Genomic DNA, 23,508 nt, shown 5'->3' with positions numbered 1-23,508 from the left:
GGACATATGTGAGAAATAAATGTTTCATACTCTTGCAGTTTCTCTGTAGCTTTCTCTCCCTTCTTAACTAATATATCTGTGACATATATGATGCTACACAGATTCTACAAGGTTAACTTTCATGAGGAGAGCTTAGTGTTTGACATGTTGTTTTCAGTGGATCAGGAACACCACTTTCAAGACAAATACTTGTTTTATCGATTTTTGGATGATGAGTGTGAAGATGCCCCTTTACCAACTGAGGAAGAGAAAAAGGAGTGTGATGAGGAGCTACAGGACACTATGCTTCTTCTGTCTCAGATTGGGCCAGATGCTCATATGAGGATGATTCTCAGAAAACCGTAAGCAAATTAATGAGTTAATATTATACATGGGTCTTCCTTGTGACATGGAAATAAGAGAAATCTACATTTATTATCAGGCATCCTTTGGCTGGTTATTTCACTTCAGTGCCAGTTTGTTCAACCTCTGAAGTTCTTAAGTCCATATTAAGTAATTTCCAGTCCTTATTAATGCCTGTAGGTTAAACTGTGTGTTGAGAATAACCATCAAAGGCCACGAATGCCATCATACTCACCTTAGGGAAAATGCTGCATTATGAGTTTTTATTTCATTGCTGAGTGTCCCCAAAAGTAAATTGTAGGTAATAGAAGAGTCCTTCTCTGTTAACACTTTCTGTATAGACATGCCATTCAATTAACCGTGCTGCTTTCAGTTATTGTGAGTGAGTAGAGTGGTAGGACGGCAGCACAGCAGGTATTCAATTACAGCTGTCAGTGGCAGCCATTAATTAGATTCATCCTTGGTAGAACTTTATTGAATTAAGATAGGCTGGACTTGGCCTGTTGTAGTTTGCTAGCAAGGTGTGAAATGTGGCTCTGTGGGTTTATTTATCCATCCTTATTGTTATAAAATCAATATATTTTTTTAAAAAAATGCTTTCTGTGCCTAGGCCACAGAGGATGTCTGCCTAACCTTTTCATAGCTATCAGATCATGTCCTCTCACTCATTGGTTGGCTAACCATCCTTTCAGCAATACATTCTGGCCACACTGAAAACTGTGCTAAAGGCCTTTTTTACAGGCAGCTTTATAGTGACTTCAAAGCAATCAGTATAAACTCTGTTTGACCCTCCATTGAAGGTAACCTCTTCATTATGCAGGTAGTATTTAGGGGCCACTGAAGACATATTTTACTGCTAATTAAGAGCACTGAGAATAATGAATTACTTAAGGTCATCTGCACTGCAAATTTACTTGTAAGGGTCAGTTCAAGAAAGATATGTACACAAAGCTGGATCCTGCTCCTTTGAGGCCGTTGGCAAAGTTTGTCTTTGCTATGGGATAGGAATGGGCCCTGCCTACAGTGTGAAAACATTTGTTATAGTAAAAATGTTTTGAATCCACTTAACACAAGTGCTTGCTCCTGTTCTGTTTCCACCTGTATCCTTTTCCGGCTCCATTCTTATCCCTGTGTTTGTCTGTGCATTGAATTTCAAACAGTGCCATCAGATACTTGTGCTTATAAAAATAGGTAACACTGCCATGCAGCAATAGTTTTACAAGTATAAGTTCTCTTTCTTCTGTTTATTAGAGGTCTAGTCAAACACAGCCAAAGGAGCACTCACTCCCTGTCACACAAAATACATAGAGAAACCAGACTGGGAGCATGGTGCTTCCATAAACCCTTATGGTGTCAGGGAAGTGAGGTGTTTTGTCCTCACAGAGATGTCCTGTGCATTCTCCCCTGAGGAGCAAAAAAAGGGCTTCTTGCACTCATGAGCAGACATCAGTCATTAGGAGACCATGAGCAGTGCTATGTGTGCTGTGACTCTGCACTACCATCTCCTTTGTCTCAGGCTGAATGAGCAGGTTGGCTCTTGGAGAATTGCCCCTTAGGTTATCATGGTTTTTGGCTGCCTACTACATTTGCTTTCCATCATGACTTTCAGAACAGCCAGTGTAAGTTTACCCTGGCAGGATCAATGTTGATTATCGTCCACAGTCCTTGCAGAGAGCTGAAAGGCTAGAACGATGCTGTGGAAAGTACTGCTCTCCCCTCTGTGTCGTCAGTTGCACAGCATCATCTGAAAGAATATTCATAGGAGATTTTTCATGCAATATAATGAGGGGAAAGAGGTTTTCTCAAGACTGACAGCCATCTGACATCTTTCCCTAACCCTGTCCCTGAAAGTGCTTATTTTTGCTGCCCTTTGCTCATGGAAGCAAGCTTGTACTGCCAGGCACCATATTAACTACTGTTCTAGTATTCAGTTTACATACGTTATGATTTTGTTAGTTGAAAATCCACCCTGGGCTGAGCTGTATCAAAGCTGTTAAAATCTCCATGAATCCTCAGAGTCCTGCTAGTTTTGACTAGACACTGTTACAGCTGCCAAAAGTTCAAGGAATTGTCAGGGCTTCAGAGACACTGGCTCTAACTGACCTGAGCAGGACCCACAATTTTCAAACCAGTACAGCTGCATTTTATAATAGTCACCATTTCCGGAGAGGTTGCAGAACTCAGATAATTACCCTGAAAGAAATAAGACAATATTCTTTGATGAGAAGATTACTTTGAGAATTTGATTGTATAATGAAGCTGTTGCTTTGAAAGGTACTTTCTATTGTTCAAAATCTGAAAATCTCTAGCAAAAAGTGTCACTTGTTTTGACAGCCGACTTAAAAAATTCTCTGTTTATTACATTAACTGCAGCATTTTAGCTGTCAAACTGTGAAAGAATGTTCTATAGTTTAAAAAACAGAATAGAGCTCAGGGAAATTTTTGGCAGGCTCTTGTTGCTATTGGGTGGTCTTTTTTTTCTTTGGAAACACATACACTGAATGTGAAAATAGCTTTTTGTGAAGTAGCAAACACAGCTCTCTGCTCCTTATAATGCCTGGAGCACAGGTGCAGACCTTGAGCAAGTCCCTGGAAAAAATATTGTGGAATTAACACAGCTCTTCTTTACAAGCATTTCAATCCTTCACTATGAAAATACGTCCTGAAAACATTTTTCTAGTTATTTTTGTTTGATTTTAATGGTGTTCAGATATAGCTAACTTGATGGTAAACTCTAATTAAATAGGATGCTATAATACAAAGCTAAACACAATAATAACAGGAGTCTTTAAAGGGTGAATGGTATTCATCACACAACAGTGTTTTAACTCAGATGATGTTATGGATTATATTCTTTTTTAATACGCTAGGCTACATTAAGTTAACAGTATGACTGAAACAATAAATCTGTGTTATATATTCTTGGTGACTTCACTCAGCAATTTTTTTTCTCAGTACAAAGAGTGTTTGATTCCACATGTGATCAGTAATCAAATTTTAGTGCCACTTGTAAAAGTAAGCTTGACAGGATGCTAGGGAGAGGAAGTAAAAACAAATCTAAACATGATAAACAGCACAAAAAATACCTGTAATAATATATATAAAATAAAATAAAATTTAATTGTTGCTAAGAATCTATAGTTTCTTGAAGGGCTTGTAAAAATTAAGCAAGATATATTTGTTCTCTTGTTCTTAAAATTTTTATTTAGATATTCCACCCAGCTATTAGTAGTAAGAATCATACTGGATTTCTCCATAAAGACTGTATTAAGTTCAGTAGTCCTTGGTGGAGTTTCCTGCCAACGACATTTAATAAATCAAGTGTTATTGCTGGGACAGACAACAAATACGGATTATCCTTCCACATATCAGTTCACTGACATTTATGGGTATTATATGTGGTAAATGGTATTTATGGAGTTAATCAACGAGCACTGATTCAAGTACAAAGATTACATAATTAGCTTCGGCGCTAGAGTAAGTGAGCGTGCATTCACTTTCACACTCATACACAGGTAGTGGGTAAAATTATTCATGTCTTCTATACATTTTTTATGGTACTTGAAGACAAAATTTGTACTCTGGAAATATATGCTTATTTGACGTATAATCACAGTGTTATGGGGTCTCTGATCTTTTCCCTTGTTCTTATCTGAGAATTTTCTGGTTAGCTGTGTAATAAAAATAATCAATGATATTGCTTGTACATACGTGGTTTATCAATGGCAAAGTACTATTATATTGCCAACATCCTAGTCACAGAGAAGCTCAATGTCTCTGACCTTGATAAATTCTCCAAACACTGAACAGTTTTTATTGATCACTTAATATCGCCTGAGTTCTCCTGTCCATTAATGTGTACCCTCGTTCTCTACCTATTCCATTTATTATCCTGTCTATAACCAGCTATTGCTGTTAGAATGTGTCCCCTGCAGAAACTAGGTCTTTACACAGCAGGATCCTACAAATCAACATCAGTGGGTCACCACACAGGTTTTACAGAAGCAGTGATGCCTAATATCTCTCCACGTGACATCTGCAGGAGCAGAAGTAAAGCCTGGGTACATCCACTATAGATTGTCAGTCCTCCCAAGGTACTAACACAGGAGGCAAATGGACATCCTGAAAGAAGAGTGTACCCTTTTGTCTTCATAGAGATCTGATGTAATAAGACATCATCCTTTTATATCTTAATTTCATGTAGAAATCTGTTAATTTGTTACCCTGTTTTCCATTTTCCAAAACACACTGGTTTTGCAAGCATGTAATAAAATTAAAGTTGTTACTTCCTATGGGAAGTAGTATTTGTTAAAATCCTTACCTTGTGTTTCTTAAATCTCCAGTGAAATGTAGCAAGTACTGGCTTGGCTTTATTCTGTACTTAATTAAGCTGATACTGCCCCACATAAATCACTAAGAGTGGCAGCCTTATAATTTCAAGCCAGATTTAGAAATAGTAAAGAGTACTTTGAGTCACTAGAGGGCATAGCAGTACCAAACCAGTTTCTGTTTCTCCCTTAACAGTTTATTCCAGTCTGTATGAGGAAAAAAAAATTTAATCCAAAACGTTTTTTGTCTAAATTTGTCTTTAATCTGGGTAATAATAAATGCATGTCATTGGTAAGTGAAGAACAGGTGAAAAATACAGCTTGCTTAGCAGAGAAGATGTCAGTTGTCCTTATGTTTTCTATGACTTCTTCAGTACTTTGTTCATCCAAAAGAAGTCTCCCATCAAACTTCTTTTGCAAAAAGATGCAAAATAATTCCAGAGTGACACAATTGCTGGGTGCTCCCTCTACCTCACACATGATTTAGACAGACTGTTGAACCAAGAGGTGATTAGGCAGAAAACCTGTAGAGCACTATATTTCTTTATATGACCTTCCTGATCCTCTAGATGCTAGAATCTCCTATAATATTGACATTTTAGGAATAAAACTTATATCGGAAAGGTTCATTGTGACATTTCTTTTAGGGCTGTCCAAGATTCAACTGTGCTGTTAATTCTTTTGATACCACACATTTGTCCTGGTTTCAGCTGGGATAGAGTTCATTTTCTTCCTAGGAGCTGGTATAGTGTTGTGTTTTGGATTTAGTATGAGAAGAATGTTGATAACGCACTGATGTTTTCAGTTGTTGCTAAGTAGTGTTTAGTCTATAGTCAAGGATTTTTCAGCTTCTGATGCCCAGCCAGCGAGAAAGCTGGAGGGGCACAAGAAGTTGGCACAGGACACAGCCAGGGCACCTGACCCAAACTGGCCAAAGGGATATTCCATACCATGTGACATCATGTCTAGTATATAAACTGGGGGGAGTTGGCTGGGAGGGGCAGATCACTGCTAGGGAACTGACTGGGCATCGGTGAGCAGGTGGTGAGCAATTGCATTGTGCATCACTTGTCTTTCTTGGGTTATATTTCACTCTCTTTTTGTTATCTTCATTTTCATCATCATCATTATTATTATTATGATGTTATTATTATTTTCTTTTTTATTTAAATTATTAAACTGTTCTTATCTCAGCCCACGAGTTTTACTTGTCTTTGATTCTCCTCCCCATCCCACCGGGCAGGGTGGGAGGAGTGAGTGAGCGGCTGTGTGGTGCTTAGTTGCTGGCTGGGGTTAAACCACGACAACACTGCAGACAGTGGGGTTTGGAACTGCACACTAGCCTGTTCTTAATGCAAGCATGTAAACCTTCTCCTCTGAAACTCCTGCCCCTGGACTGGACTTCCTGTATCCCATTTCCTCACATTTTAAATTTATCCTTTCTCCTTTCTTATGACTAGGTTGTTCTTTTCTTCTGTTCTTGGCCCATTGATTTAATTACTTATATTCTGCTTTTCACAAATCTAAAACACATTGTTTGAAAGAACTTAGTCTTATGAAAATAACTTGGGGTAACGCTTTAAAGGATTTTTTCTGTGTGTGTGTATGTGCTCCAATGTGCTGTCTGAAATTATATCACAGGAGAATTTGTCCTTTGAGAAAATAAGGCTGTATTAGACACTTACTTAAACTGAAGAGAATCTTGTGAGTGGGAAAAAGTTTTGGAGTTACTCACAAGCTCCTACAACTCCTTCTCATGGGTGCTGTTTATTAGATCCTCCAAAGCATCTCTTGACACACTGCAGTTCTCAGAGTATTTGTGTCCCTTTTTAGCAATCAGAAAATCTTATAGTGTGTAGACTACAGAAATGTAATTGTTTCAGTCACAGTGGCAGCCTTATTCCTTGTTGTGCTATAGGAGGATTACTCCATCAATGCATGCTTTTTATCGATGGCAGCTTCTTGTATTTTTCAGTGAGAGAAGTTGAAACTACTAGGTGGTTCTTATTTACCTTTGTGGCTAAACAACAGCACTCAGCATTAAGTCTGTAGCAGTCATTTACTGTCCTCCAGGATGCACTGCTGCCTCTTCCAATTTTTTTGGCAGAAATTCATGCACTCCTTTACAAACCACTACTACTGTCTGTTTGCTACAACTAAATAGTGCCACATGTGAAAAATAGTGCAGATCTCACACTTGGGAGTCGTTTTGAAAGGAACAGATCTTTATGTACCATTTCTCATTTATCTGACCATTTTACATATAGAACACCTGATTTCATCACAAAAGCTGCTTAATCAGGATCTCTCTAAGGTGGTTGCTATGGCTGCTGCTCAGTGTCAATCAGGTGCTTTCATAGCACTTACATCCTCTGTGTGTTTCTAGTCCTCCAGCCAGAACCATCGTTCAGTCCCTGTTTAGTGAGGATGTACCTTTCAGTAGACAGTACAACAGCATTTTATGTTGTTTTGTACTTCTCTGAAGCATTTATTTTGGGCATTTATTGCATTTTGCTGTCCTTTTTATCTTCTTTCTATAGGCCTGGCCAGAGAACTGTAGATGACTTAGAATTTATATATGAAGAACTTCTTCACATTAAGGCCTTATCTCATCTTTCTACCACAGTAAGTATTTTTGAAAATACAACTCATCACCAAAAAGGAGGCTGAATTTTGACTTCTAGTGCTCTATTAGAATTGGAGTGCCTATAACCATTTCCATTTACACTTCCCATGCAAAGCAGTTATTCCCACCTGTGAGGACCACCCAAGCACTATGCAGATGTAGGTTGTCTTTTGGTTATCAGATATAATTCTTTTCATGTGTTCCTGCACAGCCCCTACCTCACTCACTTGGCACAGATGTCTCCATCTGGGTCCATATCTGAGTTTAAATTAAGATGCATGCAATCTGACCTGACACCTGGGACTGTGGCGTTTCTGAATTTTGCAGAATAGATGTTTGATTTCTGAACTGTAAGAAGTCTTGGCTTGAACCAGTTAGGAGGAGGAGTTACACAGTGCAGAAAGGTGTACTGTGCAGTGCTGGCTGGTTGGAGTTTGGTCATTGAGTGAAGGAAGCCTCATCACGCACCTTCTCTCTGAGTGGGCAAGAACAGTGCAGAGAGCCAAGAATACATGAAATGGAGAAAGTGCCTGGAGGAGAGAACACAACTGTTTAAAGTCTCACCGTTGTTGACACACTGTGTAGGCAACTGAAACAAGCTAAATAGCACTTTACTTGGTAGCAGCAAGGTGTGGGTGCTTTCAGAAAAAGAAAGCCAGTCAGAAAGTAGATTTATGTTTGACAATAGCTCCTCTGGAAGCTCTTGATATTTTCAATAATTCTCAGCTAACTTGGACAGATGCAGCTAGTTATGAAGCTGCATTACAGAAAGAAAGTACTCTGTGCAAACATATAACACCTGAGCAATGTTTTTAAAAAGAATATGCATCCAGAGTTGCTAACTGAACTAAGAGGGAACAGCCAGCCAAAATCCTTAAGCATCTCTGGGATGTAGGTAAAAAAGTATTTAAAGAAACACTTCTGTAAGATCCAGAAACGACCCTTTTCAAATCAAACAAAAGACACTACCCAAGATAGACAGATACTGAGAGGGAGTGGAGAACACTCTTGATACTACAGACATAACCCAGAACAAAAAAATCCAAACCACAAAATATTTCCAGCTTGGAAGAAATTCAGACTTGAGGTCAGAATCCACAGCAAGTAGCATATAGAACAAGTATGGCAAATGATACAAACTGGTAAATGATACAAACTGCAAGAAATACTTGGCATTTTGAAGAATTGCAGTTGATTCCATGTTTTTAGTAAGAATTTGGAAATTCCAGTCTATTATGTGCAACATGAACTAAAGCAGAGGACAGAAACCATGGCTAACTTAGAGGAAATCTTCAGAGGAGCAACAGACAGCATTGCTCCTATGAACCAGAAGATTAATGGTCAATCAACTTGAAAGCAAATGGAATGTTTATTCATTTTAAGAAAGGCATAATTCCTAAAGTAATATGTTTTCTAGATATGCCACAAGCAGCAGGAAGTAAAATGGATAAAACTCAAGTTGCATGGTGGTGAACTAATCCCTGCTAGAGAAGCCTGTGAAGTTAATGTATGAATGAAAAACAATTATATAATACAGTGTTAAAAACAAATCAAATTCTTGGCTTCATCAAGAGGATTCATTCACTACAGAGGCAAATGACTGAACCAACTGAGAAGACATCTGAGGATGTATATGGATAGCAACGCTCTCTACAATGTGCAGAACAGTGCTAATGGGGTTGTATTTCCTGTCCTCATGAAAGTGTCATTGCCTTTAGGCAGAGGTTGTAATAGAGTCTGGTGAGCTAATTGTTATAGAAATCACAGGCCTGTGGGTGTGTTCACTGGTCAGTGTACTAAAAAAACTTGTCCAAACACCTCTATTTATCCCTCTTCTTCTCCAGACTGCAAATAGGAAGTGCTTTGCACTGGTTGTTGGGAAAAAGTTCCGGGAGAGGTGACTGGTGTGGTATGTTTATGCTTGGTGCCTGAGCTAAGGGTGCCTTTAGGGCATCAGAGCCTGAGTTTGTCCACCCATCTTAGGAGATGCTGCCACCAGACTCTCATCTGGATTGTGTCCAGAATTTGAGAGCTCCTCCCCAAGTTTTTCTTCATGGCCTAAAAATTTTTTCAATTTAAACGGGAGAATGGTGTGAAAATGCTACTACTAAATATATGTTGAAGCCAGCTTTTGATCTCTATTTGGCACAGTTAAGTTATATGGTAGTACCTCTGAAACATTGATTGTCATCAGCTCACAGCCTCTGAAAACAAGAATCCCACTGCTTGGAAATTGGCCTCCAAGACCTTGGAGACTTGCGGTTGTGCAAAGAGAGACATAAAGCACACAGGAAAACTCAAGATAATATGAGGTTCCCACTGCTTCTACTATGTTGTGAGAGTAACACTAACAGTGTTTACAGTGAGAAAAAATGGTTGTAAACAGTGTCTCACTAGAGGCAACTGCCCAGTCAGTCGTAAGAGCTAGTCACACCAGAGTAATACAAACCCAGTGAGGAGCAGGCTGACACCAAAGGCACTGTCACACTCTTCAGTTCCTGGAAGAGGTGGTGAGCTGGACGTTTTGCCTGGGAAGCTGTCAGGCGGAGAGGGGCCTCAGCAGGTCCAGATGGCTGTGCCTTGCAGGTCAACACAGCAGAAGTGGCCAGACTTACGTCAGTAAGGAGAAGGGTACTGATTTCTCAGGGAAGAGCTGGAGTACTGCAGAACCCCATGAAGTAATTGACAATTGCTAGCTATCTTCTGTAATAGATTAGCTATTACCATCTGAAATTTTCCATCACATTAATGTTAATTGTTAGTGATGGTTTCACATGTGTGTGTATGAAGAAAGATGGAGACGTCTATCTTAAAGATGCCCTTGTCTGAGCCTTTTGGAGCCAGGAAATGTAGAGGCTCATATTCTGTAAAGCCAATCAGTAGGAAATAGGACATCAAGTGAAGCAGACCATTGTCTGGCTGTGTGACTCTGAATGAGTGCTGAATGATGCAGAGGGAAGGAAAGCAGTGACTGGGGTATATTATGTGACTTCTTCTCACCAGGAAGAATAAGATACATATAAAAACTATAATTTATCTCTTTTTATTTTAAGGTAAAGCGAGAATTAGCAGGTGTCCTCATTTTTGAGTCACATCCCAAAGCAGGAACAGTCTGTAAGTAAATGGAGTCCTGTCAGATCTTCTTTCTCATCTGTGGCATGAACATTTAAATTCTTAATGTTTAAATGACAAGAGCAAAACTTGGATGCAGTCTTCAAACTTGACTCGCACTCATTGTTTAAAACCTGGGGTAATACATGTTGGCTTAGTCTGTTGCCAATTGCAGGGACAGTACCAGAATTAATTCTATATCCTTGGTTGGATGTATATATCACCTACAATTTAGGTGTGTTTTGATCCAGAATCTTGGTTGGACCGATCTCTATTTAAAATGTATTCTAATATTATCCTTGTATTAATAAAAAATTCCTGCTGCACAAAATAAAGGATTTAAAATGTTAAGATTACTCAGATCTGTTTATACGGAGAAGTTTTAGCAAATGAATGTCAAATTCACAGCCACTAGAGAATTGGGTTAGAACATGGTGCTACTGGTGGGATCCAAATCTGTGTGGTGATTATTAACTGATAACCTGACATGTATCGATAAAGTAGTTGTTGCAACCGTCATGGAAAATAAAAGCAACTTTCACATCAGTGTAATAAAATAACTGCTATCTGGGTGTGGGGGTTTTTTTTCTGAAATCTGAAGGCAATTGCTTCTAAAATCATAGTATGTGCTTTTTCAAGGTAGGCATTATTAATATGACTGCAATAGAATTACCTTGAATTTTATTGAGTGCAGAATCTGTCCCATTTATATTTTGAATAACTATATTCTCACTATAAAATCTTTTCTCTCTCTTGTAGTATTTAATCAGGGAGAAGAAGGTACTTCTTGGTATATTATCCTAAAGGGATCAGTAAACGTAGTCATTTACGGCAAGGTATGTTTTTTCAGAAGCCTTTTTATATGATTCTTACTATTGAAATTGTAAGAGTAAACTTTGAAGGAATACAGTTTAATTTAGAGCAGAATTGCTTTGTCTGAGGAAACAAATTGAACATAATTTTATTAAGAAATGATCCAGTGGTTTCACTGATTATAATTCCAGTTGATTGCTGTATAATTTCGGGATATATTCCACACTTTCTGAATATAATTCAGCAGAGTTAAATCAGTAGGTTAACTGATTTAAAGTTAAACTTTAGGACAAAGTCATTTGCTGGAATTTGGTGAATTGCCAGACTTCTGTCTCATGGGTGTTTTGTCCCTTTACCACCATATTTGCTTGCATTCGTATGACTAACTTTTCTCACGCATGTCTGACAGAAGTACTGCTTTGTGACTAGTGGTTCTCAGGTTGGATGAACCCCTCCCAAATTTACGTTAGCTCTTCATTTTAGTTAAGCTATAGACTGAAAAGCATCCCTATTAAATTTCCTGTTTATGAGGGAGATTTTTCAAGGCAAAAAATAGGACTTTGGTACACAGCAATCCATTGAATCTTTAAAAATTCCTACTTCCCTATTGATTTCCCATTCAGCGACTGACAATCCTCCATTCTGAACACCAAGCATTTCACCAAAATCTAGCATAGGGGCCCTGGTGCTAAGTCTGTTCCTAAGTAACCCATATTTAGCTACATTTTTTACATCACTGGGTGGGCCAGATCCCAGTTACTATAAACTGTAAATTGGAGTAAATGGAGCACTGCTGATATACACCAGCTGAGGATGCGGTGTTACATGTTATTTCTGCAAACTTGATCTTATTTTTTAGGGCCTCTATAAACAAAAAACAAACAACAACTTTCTGTCTTCAGCAGGGCTAGAAGAGTCCTTCAAGCTGAATGTAATTTCAGAGAACAAGCCAATTCTTTTCTATTCTTGCCTTTCTTCAGTAATAGTAATAACCAGCTATCAAGTATTGTTTCGTAGTCATTATTTTGGCTGTTGATTTCCTGCCAAGTAGATTTGTTTTGGTATTTGATTGTGAAGTCCAGTGTTTGTACAAGGACTTTCAATAGAATACAGAGTAATGATGGGTTTCTGCATGTAAATGTTTTGCTCTGTACAGGGTGTGGTATGTACTCTACATGAAGGAGATGATTTTGGCAAGTTAGCGCTTGTGAATGATGCTCCCAGAGCAGCATCCATTGTTCTGCGTGAAGACAACTGCCACTTTTTGAGAGTAGACAAGGAGGACTTCAACAGGATCCTTAGGGTAAGAGCGGGAAGGGCCACCCTCACAGCATGATATCAGAACTTGCAAATTTTTCTAGAGTTTTTCTTATTTCTATGGATACGTTGATATTGATAACCTTGTTTGAAGTGTCCCTTATTGCAGAACAGAGATGTGACAGTCTAGAAGATCAAGTCAAGAATATTTTAATCATCCTTCCTCTTTTTCTTTTCCTAGCTCAGTCATGAAAATGGGACCAAATGGAATCTTTTGTCTCTCACATTTCTGTAGTCTATAATTTGCCAAATGCTCAGTTTTATTTTATGCTGTCCAGGATTTATGGGTGATCTTCCATCCAAACAGTGAATGAAACAAGATCACCCATTCTTCCAGATATGCAACTTAAACTCAATAGATTCAAGGCAGACTCAAGTGGCAAATTAAATAAGCTACAGGTGAACACACAGATGTCTTTATCAGAGAGCTCTAGGAAGATATTCCCAGGCTAATTTTACAGTTACTCACATTAGGGCAAATGTGTTCCAAAGTCCAGCTGTAATTCTGTAAATACAGGCTGTTTTGTGATCATTCATAGCATAGGAAGTCAAGACCAGTATCATCCTGTATTTGAATGTATACATGCCCAGTATTGCAGCAATAAAACCAGTACAGATTTCTGTGCTAGAAAAATGACATAAGATTGTGTTTACTGTACAAAAGGGAATGAGGATCCCATTGGCAGTAAGGGTGGTTGGAGAGTCCCAAATGATTTAGCTTTGGTCAATACTTCAAAGAAGATCAAAGTCCATAGTCTTACTGATTTTCATTTGTGTTATTTGAATGCACATTATATTTAATTCTTCTTTTTTTCTTTTTCTACTATGATCTGGTAGTAGAAAATGAAAAGTTTACTGACAGTTTACTGAGCTAAAACTTACTATTTTTAAGTGCCATTTTCTTTTTTTTTTTAAGAGAAAAGTCAGATTATAGATAATAATGGTCATATATAAGTGGGGATAGAGATTACATTACATATGGAAAGTTTTGGGGGGACACTCTGCTTTTTGGCAAACTTTTTTTTCCTTTGCCATAGCCAGAGATTTTTCACATGGTTCTTGCTCTAGTCCCTCCCACATTTCTCTGCCTCTTCCCTCAGCGCCAGTGCTTCCCTCTTGATTCTGCCTGAGAGAAAAGCAGAATAAAGATAGATAAATACAGGGGAAAAGAACCAACCCCAGAGTCTTTTGTGTTGAAAGTCATGCACTTTTTTGGAGTAACTAATCAGCCAAATCGGGTGTAATTACTTTATTAAAAGTAACTTGTCTTGCAGGATGTGGAAGCAAATACAGTAAGACTCAAAGAACATGACCAAGATGTCTTGGTGTTGGAGAAGATCCCAGCAGGAAACAGAGTTTCTAATCAAGGAAATTCACAGCCTCAGCACAAGTATGTTTTCATTCAATAGTGCAAATGTCAGACAATGATTAACCTTTTCATATGGTATTATTATCTGAACAATAGCATATTCCCTCTTTCTGTGGAAGAATGCAGTGCATATAAAGTTTTCTTTTTTTTAATCATCTGCTGATCACATGCCCCATACTGGATAATATATCCATTTCCAGCAGCACACCAGTTCTATGTCTTTACACAATAATTCTCTAAAGATCTCGCTGTAAATACTTATCTCGTGTAATAGCTTCTAAATAGACTGCACATGGAGAATGCTGAAACCCTATTAAGCTGAGCTACTGTGTAAAAGACGTGAGGAAAATACATTGTTTTATTGTTAAGTGCAGATATTTTCATTTTGGATTTTGAGCTCTGGATTCTAATAAGAGTTTGCTAGGTACAATTTATATACAAAACAAAGATCTCATGCAATGAAAGTCACACAGCTTATCTTACAGAATAGGGTTGCACTGTAATAACAATATTCATTGTATTTTCTTTAGTTTCTTACTGAAAGGGAAAAAGTACAATTCTGTTTGGATACTACTGTGATAAGAGTAGAGTGAGGCTATTATCATTCCAAATGTTGGTAAAACCCCTAAAGGCTTTGTAAATGTGTTATTTGCAAATGGATGCACAATTTTCTTCAGAAACGCTCGAACAACTCCAACAAAATAAGCACCAAGAAGTTTCGAATCCTTTACCCTGGACCTTACTTTTTCTCAAAGAAAGAGCTAATTTACTGTGAGATATTTTGGGCACAGTTTTTATCTGATCTGGGATTTCATATACCTATTTTATCTGCATAACTGAATATAAAGATCTGTAAAGATCTGTGAAGGGTTGATTAAATCATTCCTTGTATTTTATATACACATTTCACGTATTTCAGAAACTGCCATTTCATCTTTCACTTGATCTGTTAGAAAAACAAACTATGCTACCAGGAAAACATGGACTCTTACAACAAATTTTTCTTTGTCTAAATGAAGGGAACTTGGCTGCAGCCAGTGGATTTGCATCAGCAGCTGCAATACACAGCAGCTTCGTCATAGATTTAAATACATTTTCTTGGGTCTGATATATTTTTCATGCTTTCAAAAGTAAAAGTTTCATTTAAACATATTTCAAACACCACCTTCCTTGCAAACTCTGCACCAGTATTACTTGCATTGTCTCACATTTTCTTCTTCAGAATTGAATAAAAATAGCTAGAGACATTTATGGTGCCTAGTTAAGTTAGGCTCTATATTAAGGCTTACATTCCAGGAATATTTTCAGGTAAAGCTCAAAACTTCATTTCTGTAAATATTTTATGCATTTGGTCAGCTTTGGATACTGTCAATGTGCCAGCAAGGGAGCTTTTGCTGATAACAATGACAAATAGACATAAGCTACACAAAAGAGGAAGCTACCTTGAAAGTTCACTGTCTGCTTTTCAGCAGATTCCTTTGTTCATAGTGTGTTGGCAGTGTCTTTTTGTTTAAAGTCTTCCGAAGCGAGTTCACTGGTTTTGAAGATGACATTTCTTTTGTTTCTTTTGTTAGTAAATACAGTAAGTGGCTACATTTATGCTTGAGAGTCCAAATCAAAGTTACTGATATATTCTGATTTCCAGAATGTGTTACTGGAATGTGTTAGCTGAGTGTTCAGTAATTTTGAAAATCACTGTGCCCAAAAGAGAAGCTTAACAGGGACCTCTTCTTAAAGGCTTGCTGCTTTGCCCTTAATTGAATAGCTTGCGTCTCTGATATCTCTTCAAATGAGCTGCCCTTTGGGCTTTGCTCCCTAAGCAGGTACGTAGCATTTGCACTAGAGAAATATTCTGCATCTCAAAGTTGTTTCTTTAGATACCTGGTCAACCAAGAAACTAATTTTCTTCATCTTAGTCTTGGGGAAAACTTTGTTTTGGGAGCAGATCCTCTCAGTTGCAGTTTGGATACTGAGGAGGCATAGCTCCTACATAGCTCCTCGAGCCATGCTTTCAAACAGTGACAGTTTTGCTTCGAAGGACTAGCTCTGAAGTTCTCACTCCCAAGATCTAACTCTTTATGGGTGATCACACTCACACAGGATGAATTCAGCAGACCTGCAAGTCACTTCACTGTTCATTTTCACTTTCATATTCAGAGTACAGCCACCTGTGATTTCTCTGCTTCACTCACTTAGATACTTGGTTAGTATCTCTGTGAGAATGTGCACTGGCTTAACAAGTGTTTGTGTTCTTGGGACATCAATACAGTTCTTCCAAAGGGGTTGACAGGTAAAAGAACTGTGACGGTCAGCGCTCAAAGTGAGGAGGAGCTCCCAGGAGCTCAGCTCCACCACTTATTTCTCAGCAGGAGCAGAGTATCTTCACTTCTCGGGGTTTTTTCTCTTTTTTTTTTTTTTTTTTAAGTTTCATACTTTATCAGTTGGATTCCAAAAAAAAAGATGCAAAGATTGAAAGAATGGAGGGAAAGATAAAAAAATCCAATCTGCAAGGAAAGAAAAAAAGACAACAGGACAAGTTTAGCAATATCCTATGATATTCTGCTGGTACTTAAAATCTTACCACTGTTTTTGCATGAAGCAGAAAAACCTGACTATTGCACTAGTTCTCTCACCTCCCCTAAATTTACTCCAGGAAATGGTACAATCCTAAGTTTAACGACTTCAAAAACTTACTTACTTCAGCTATCTAAGGCATTGCACAAATTTGAAGATACAGTGTGCTATTTCATTATCTGTCCCCATCTTCTCAAACCAACCCATCAGTGATGCTGAAGGAAATTGTTTCCTTGCTCTGACACAGATACATACCAGTTTTCATTTCATGCTCATAGTAAGTCTGTTAAGACCCTCTAATGACTGTGAATTGCTGTCATTACTGAGATATTTATTCTCAGTGGAGAAGCATTTTTGATTGCACTTCCCCAGGTTTGCACCAGTGCAGCTCTCCTGATTGCAGTGTAACTGTGGTGGTGTTATACTGGAGTACTTGTGCAGGGAGGGGGCCATCTGTCATCTCACGCTCCCTGGGTAGGGTGGAGAGTGTTATTGCTCCCATTTTACAGGGGCGAAGCCAACAAAGATTGTGAGTGGTTTTGTCCGAAGCCACACAGAGATTCTGGTCAGAGCAGGTGTTTGTACTCTGGCACTCGTCAGTCCTGGTCTTCTCACTGGTACACAACTGCTTCTTGATTAGCTGTTTTGCCTGTGAGACACTAACTGCTCCTTTCCCTCCCTCAGGTATATTGTGATGTCAGGAACCCCAGAGAAAATTTTAGAGCACTTCCTAGAAACTATGCGCCTTGAAGCAACTTTAAATGAAGCAACAGGTATTGACATGACAAAGGCTGTGTTATTATTACTGCATAAGATGGTCTTGCTGGGGGAACACCGCAATGTGATGCTTTGAAAAGCAGCTAGTGTTAGTTCTTACCACAATAAGAACTATCCACTGCTCTGAAACAACCCTGAGAAAACCTAGGAAATCCAGAATTAAAGATAACAATCCACTCCCCCTGGCCTGCTCTATTGTATTTGTACTTTCAGTTCAGAATAGAACAGCAAAATCCTAAAAGGTGCCAGACCACTAGTCACAACTTTAATTAGGCACAACTATAAGGCCAGGACAGAGCATGCATTACCACCCGATGATAATATACTCATACTTCTTGTTCTGAATGTCACTTAGTACTGTGAACTAGATTGATACCTCCAGCCGTTGCATTGCACTAGTGTAAGTATTCCCAAATTTTCATATCCATATCACATTTAAAGTATCACAATTGAAATTACTTGTTTGAGACACTTTTCCATGTACAGGGGAAGAAGAACTGTTACTCAAAAGGGAACTCAGCACACCATGGGCCAGGTCCCAAGAATGCAGGTTGCTGCAGCTGCACTTAATAGCCTGCTTTTCATTAATGTAAAGAGAACAGAGAATTTACATCTAGGGATGTAGATATTTGCTGACTTACTATTAGTAGAGTCAGACACAAAAAATTCCTCCTAATTATGATAAAGCAATGCAGAGACTTTTATATTAAGCTGCATAATACCGCTTTAGCAAGTTCTTTTTATATTGCAGATGTCTAAGAAGTATGTATTCAAAGGTGTTCTTAAATCCAGTTAATCTGTTACTGACCTCATAGTATTGGAGAAACCTGTACAGACATCCATAAATGGTGGAAGAACTGACAGATTACAGAAATCCTTTTATAGTGTGTGTTTTAACACTATAAAATAGTGTGTTAAAAGAATAAAAATTATCCTTTTCGTAGATACCTGTTTATTAGGATTACAAGCAGAATGTTGTTCTTTAAGCTTGAAAGGATATAATCACAAGTTTACTATTCATAGTATGCATGTATTATATGTTTTTCTAAAACAAATTATTTTTTAAATCTTTTCCCAAAAACATCCAATGACAAGATTATACCTGTATCCTAATGTGATACAAAATGTCACAATTCACAAAGCTATTTTTAGGATATCGAAGCTCAGAGTGCTGGAAAATTGAATTTTTAGTTTATGCATTCCTTTAATTTAAGAACAGTTAAAATCCAGTTTGCTCTGTATATTATGGAAGGAAAAAGTCCCACCCTTCCAGAGGTGAGTTTTGTCAACTGAGACATATTTTCATATATGAATTACAGTGGAAGCAATGATGTAATGTTATATTACACAGTTATCTCACCATATTTTTTCTGATATCGCTTACTTACAGGGTTTTTAAATGTTTCTCTTATCTCAAAAGCTGCACTTTTGATACCAGAGGGTGTTGTGTTTATTGTTTCTCAGTGATTCCATATAAGACTTGCATGGTTTAAAAGTAAAATAAAATTTATTCTCACTGCCAAACTTATTCTGGCCTCTGCAGCCAGGCTTTATAAATCCTTCTTTTTGTCACAAATACAAAGGTAAGGCAAACTGGGATTTACAGCAGCACTACCACAGATCATTTTCACAGAAAAAATAGCCTGTTATTTTTTGCCAGAGAAAATGTCAATCATATTGTTCATATACATTTTAATGTAAATGTAACAGCTGTGATACTTTTGAATCAAAATAAAACCAGAAATTTGGCTGTCCATTTACCTCTTTTAGGCCTTCTGCTCATTGCTAGGAAAACAGCAAAGAATTAAATTATTTGCCTTCTCCTTTGTAGTGTATACTAAATGTGCTGTCTGGTATTGTAGTTCCCTAAAGCCAAATGCAGCAGCATTTCTTAGGTACCCAGGTGTGGCAGGCCTCATTCTTCTTATGCTAAGATCTCTACACTTTTAGAGAAGTATATCCAAATATTTCACTTCAGCACAGAGTTTGGGGTTTTTTGCTCTGCCAAATTTCTCTTTGACGCAGGCAAATGCCTGTTAACATAAGTGCAATAAAATTCATGCAGACAAGAATAAAAGCTTAATATTCCAGCTCATATTTGTTCATTCCCCATTTTCATACTTAATGCCTACAAACAAAGTGCAAAAAGACCCCTTTATTATATGCAGAGGGCTAATAAAATATTTTAGCTGAAAGAAAGCCCATCGTTGTGATCCTCAGGCTGTTTGCAGGGGCTTAATTGACTGTTTTCTTTCTTCTCTTTTCACAGATTCTGTCTTAAATGATTTTATTATGATGCACTGTGTTTTTATGCCAAATAGTCAGCTCTGCCCAGCCTTGATGGCACAATATCCTTTTGTAAGGGAAAAGTTACATCCCTATAACAGCTGTCCCTATCAGTGATGAGACTGAAGCTTCTCTCTCTCAAGAAGTACATAATGTTTCATGGAGACTGTGCCTTGTGGGTAGGTTCTCAGTGTCTAACTAACAGCTGTCCATAGCTCAACAACTCTGAAATGGATAGTGTACACTCATGATGAGAAACAGTCCTGGAGCATGAAAACTGTATCTTTCCTGTGCCGATTACTATTCCAAGGGAAAGGAATGTATTGTCCCTCCACCAGATAAGTGAAATTACATAAAAGTTTGGATTACCCTTCCTGTATCCTTTCTGTCTTTCTTAGGTTTTGCTGAACTGCAGCATCTAGATTTTAACTAAGATCATTATGTTTTGGTGATTTCAGTGGTCCACTTTATAGATTACAAGCTGCAAACTGCCTCAAGCAAAAGGGTGCCTAAACTAGTAGAATAATGTGTAAGTAGTTCCTAGATGCTGTCACAATTGTTATGAATAAAAATAATAATCTATAATAATAGTATATAGCAAATGTTAACAAACTGCAAGAAACTTCAATTGCATGCAAATACCTAGGAGATGAAAGCTTACAGTGGATAACATCTAGAGCTGGAGGTGATTCTTGTACTGTCTGCATGTTTTACAGAAGGAGTCTGTGAAATGTCCATCAGTCAGTTACTGGCAGGTCATTTAGTTTGGGGAGCTGTTGGGCACTGAGAGTTTTCCTTGTGCACAGTGACTTGAAGTTATCAAGTGACTGGGAGCATTAAATAAACATATAATGTTTTCTGGTTTATAGAATTCTGACAGGGGTATAATAACTTCAGTTCTCTATTTATTTTTTTAGAATCAGATTGGTGTGAAAGTGTGCTTTCCTTGAAGCTCAGTGGGGCGAGTGACATCTCGGAAAGCTAACACCCTGAAACCACAAAATAGAGCATCGTGTCCTTGTCTGGCAAGCTTGAGAATCCATTTGTGTTACTCCTAGCAAGGACAGTAATTGTTCTGAAAACCTTTGGACCCATAAAACTGGTCTGCAGAAAATTGTTCGTACACCTGAAACACACATTTTCCAAACCCACATAGTTTTGGATATCAAAAGTATTACGAAATGCTGTTGCTGACATCTTTGAGGAGAGAAAGAAAAGGGCAGAACTTTTTATGGTTGGGGTTTTTTTTCTGATTTATGTAGCTTATATTATTCAATCATTCCATTTGGGACTCAGGCTTGTCTAACCTCAGTTACGATAGTATACCTCTGATATCCAATAACTGGGAAAATCAGATGAATGAGGAAAAGCTTTTCTGAAGATCAAAGTGATAGTGTCAATTACGTATACGTATTCACTTGTGATGAAATCTCTTCTGGAGAGGAGGCTAAGACCGTGGTCTTAAATGGGTCATGGCAGGCATCATGGTAATTCTTTTCAGAGGAGGAGGAGGAGGAGGGCTGGAAGTAACTGGTATCCCACTGCTTTAGTGTCAGCCTTTCCTAGAGCTGAATTATTGTTTATTTGGTCCACTCTGAATATGGAAAATCAAACTGTGCTCTGTTGATTGTACCACTGGGATTTATTGTTAGAGTTGAAAGGTTGCTAGCAAAGCTCATCTTTTTTGAGCAAAATCACTCTACAAAAATGTTTGCCGGTGCCGTGTTTGCCAGTGAGACTAAGGAGGAATTAGTTATGCTAAGTGAGGAAATTAAAACAGAAAAAGAAAAAGAAGAAAGGTGATTCAGTCAGAGACACTGTTTTTGCTCCAGCTCCCAATTTTGAATCAATACAAGTCTATTTTCCTACACCCACTTAGGATAATATTGTAGCTGGCAGCATGTATGAGTAGAGCTAGACCACTGTAGTGCTTTCAAGCATAGTACAGGGTATAAATTATTTGGGTTTTCACTTCTTTTGCAGCAGCGTTTTGTCATCTGTAAGTTCTTTAATCCTGAAAGGAATGGATGGGTGCACCATTTTGGCTAAGTAACATTATTGCTTGCTGCAGATTCAGTGCTTATACTGTGCTGTCCCTTGGCACACCACTCTTTTTTAGTCATTAAAGTATATGGATCCTGCAATATTAAAAAAAAAAATCACATACTTCTTTTTTATAGAGAAGCAAAGGGCATGCTTCCCTGTCCTGGATCAGGACATCAGTCCTGTGTGTTGGACCAAGGCCCCTGTTTCCCTCTCTTCTTCACAGAGATGGAAATGGACAGATTCTCAGAGCTACAGCTTGTCAGAGGGAGACAGGACAAAGCCCAGAAGAAAACTTGAAATAGAGTAGCACCTCCAAAAGTGCACTTGGGATAGTGCAAGTGTGTGAGCATGTATGCAGGTATGCGTCTTTGAAGGACTACTGTCTAAATATTTATGAAGTATAAACTCCTCTGCTGCTCTCTGTAGATGATAGTCCTTTAGCATGTTTCCATATGAATGTTTTGTGAACCTCCTTTACCATCATGCCAGCAAAATAGTTTGCATTCTACTGTAGTAATGGGTGCTGATTTTGCACAGCTCCTGATATGGTTAAGTGTTCCCACACAGGATAGAACAGACTTCAGAATTGCTTCCATTTATGCTAGACATAATTAGAAATATATATATTGAACTCTAAGCATGCTGGTGTTGATAAATATTTTACAATTATCTGACACTTCTTGCAAGTATACATGATATTTTACTTCTGATTGCAGTCTGCAGTGAAGCTGCATCCTGTAGGTCCCGTAAAAATGGGAGAACTCTTCACTGACTTTCCCTGTGATAATGTTAATAAAAGAGCAATTAATATAAATGAGCAGTAAAAATACAGAAAAATTACCAGTGCCTGTGGTCAGTTAATAAGAAAGTAAAAATACATGAAATAATTACAGTGTTTGAAAGGTAAAAATGGGATGAGAAAAATGACTCAGTAGAATATTAAACTTGCTCCCCGAGACATTAGAGCACATAGCCTACAATATATTATTTACTTCTTATGACCCTTTCACTTATTTACTCCCATAAATATACTGACCTGTTTAGTTCTCTATTAATTTTAAACCTTTCTGAATGAAATTAAAATGCAGATTTCTAAAAGTTTGTCAGTCAAATGAGCACCCTGGTAACCCTGGTAGCACGTCAAATCTCTGCAGGGGTTTTGGGCAGGAGGATCATTTGGAAAGTGTGAGTTAATAGATACTTTTTCCCATTATGCTTTATGAGTATTTATTAGAGAAATGCTTCTAAATATGAAGCTTAAAATAAATATTTAGATAATTTTGATTTCTAATTAATATTTTAATTTTCTAATTAATATTTTAAAATCTCTTGTTAGAGCAACTGAAAGTGCACCTTGAAAGGGTGCTGGACTTTGCTGTGAGTGAAAGAGTGCCAGTATTTTAATATTAAAAGTTGCTATATAATTGGGAATAGTATTATTCATGACAATCCAGAATCAGAATTTTGGTATCCGGGAAGAAAAGTTGAAGATGTACCTGTAATCATTCTGTGTTTACTTCACATTCACCCATCAGTATATTGGGAGAGTTTAAATATATATTGTTAACCTCTGATCACTGAGAAGCAGGCACACAAATTGCCTTATCCTGTTTCTGCTGGGGATTATTCTTCATTTTCACATAGGTTAAAGGCTGAAATTATCTCAGTTTATTGTCCATTGTGCCTTTACTTTTTTCTTGGTTTCTTCCTTTCAATAAATGTTACTTTTGGCCTTTTTGCTATTTGCATATTTTTGTAATGTTGACACTTCATAATGAAAAATGTTTCCCATTTTTTCTTATTGTTTATCACAAAATAACTATCATAAAGTATTGTGTCCCAAATACACTTTATTTGATAGAGTGGAAAATTCTGATTTCCTCATATGTAAAATGAGGCTAATACAGAATTTATTATTT

The 23,508-nt window shown here is 37.7% G+C and overlaps 1 protein-coding gene across 3 annotated transcripts in view; it reads left to right on the top strand.

The window, feature by feature from the left end:
• Positions 1-23,508, top strand: part of RAPGEF4 (Rap guanine nucleotide exchange factor (GEF) 4) — a 158,151-nt gene that overhangs the window by 105,287 nt on the left and 29,356 nt on the right. For all 3 annotated transcript variants that reach the window (XM_010566634.1, XM_010566627.1, XM_010566619.1), the window contains 8 exons: positions 158-341; positions 7,211-7,295; positions 10,350-10,410; positions 11,167-11,243; positions 12,377-12,523; positions 13,812-13,927; positions 17,165-17,253; positions 19,527-19,605. In XM_010566634.1, coding sequence (XP_010564936.1) covers positions 158-341; positions 7,211-7,295; positions 10,350-10,410; positions 11,167-11,243; positions 12,377-12,523; positions 13,812-13,927; positions 17,165-17,253; positions 19,527-19,605 — 838 coding nt within the window. The remainder of the gene's footprint in view (positions 1-157; positions 342-7,210; positions 7,296-10,349; positions 10,411-11,166; positions 11,244-12,376; positions 12,524-13,811; positions 13,928-17,164; positions 17,254-19,526; positions 19,606-23,508) is intronic.

Source organism: Haliaeetus leucocephalus, unplaced genomic scaffold (genome assembly GCF_000737465.1).
Source record: "Haliaeetus leucocephalus isolate CR32 unplaced genomic scaffold, Haliaeetus_leucocephalus-4.0 Scaffold1, whole genome shotgun sequence".
Lineage (NCBI taxonomy): Eukaryota > Metazoa > Chordata > Aves > Accipitriformes > Accipitridae > Haliaeetus > Haliaeetus leucocephalus.
This window is presented reverse-complemented; position numbering and strand designations above follow the sequence as displayed.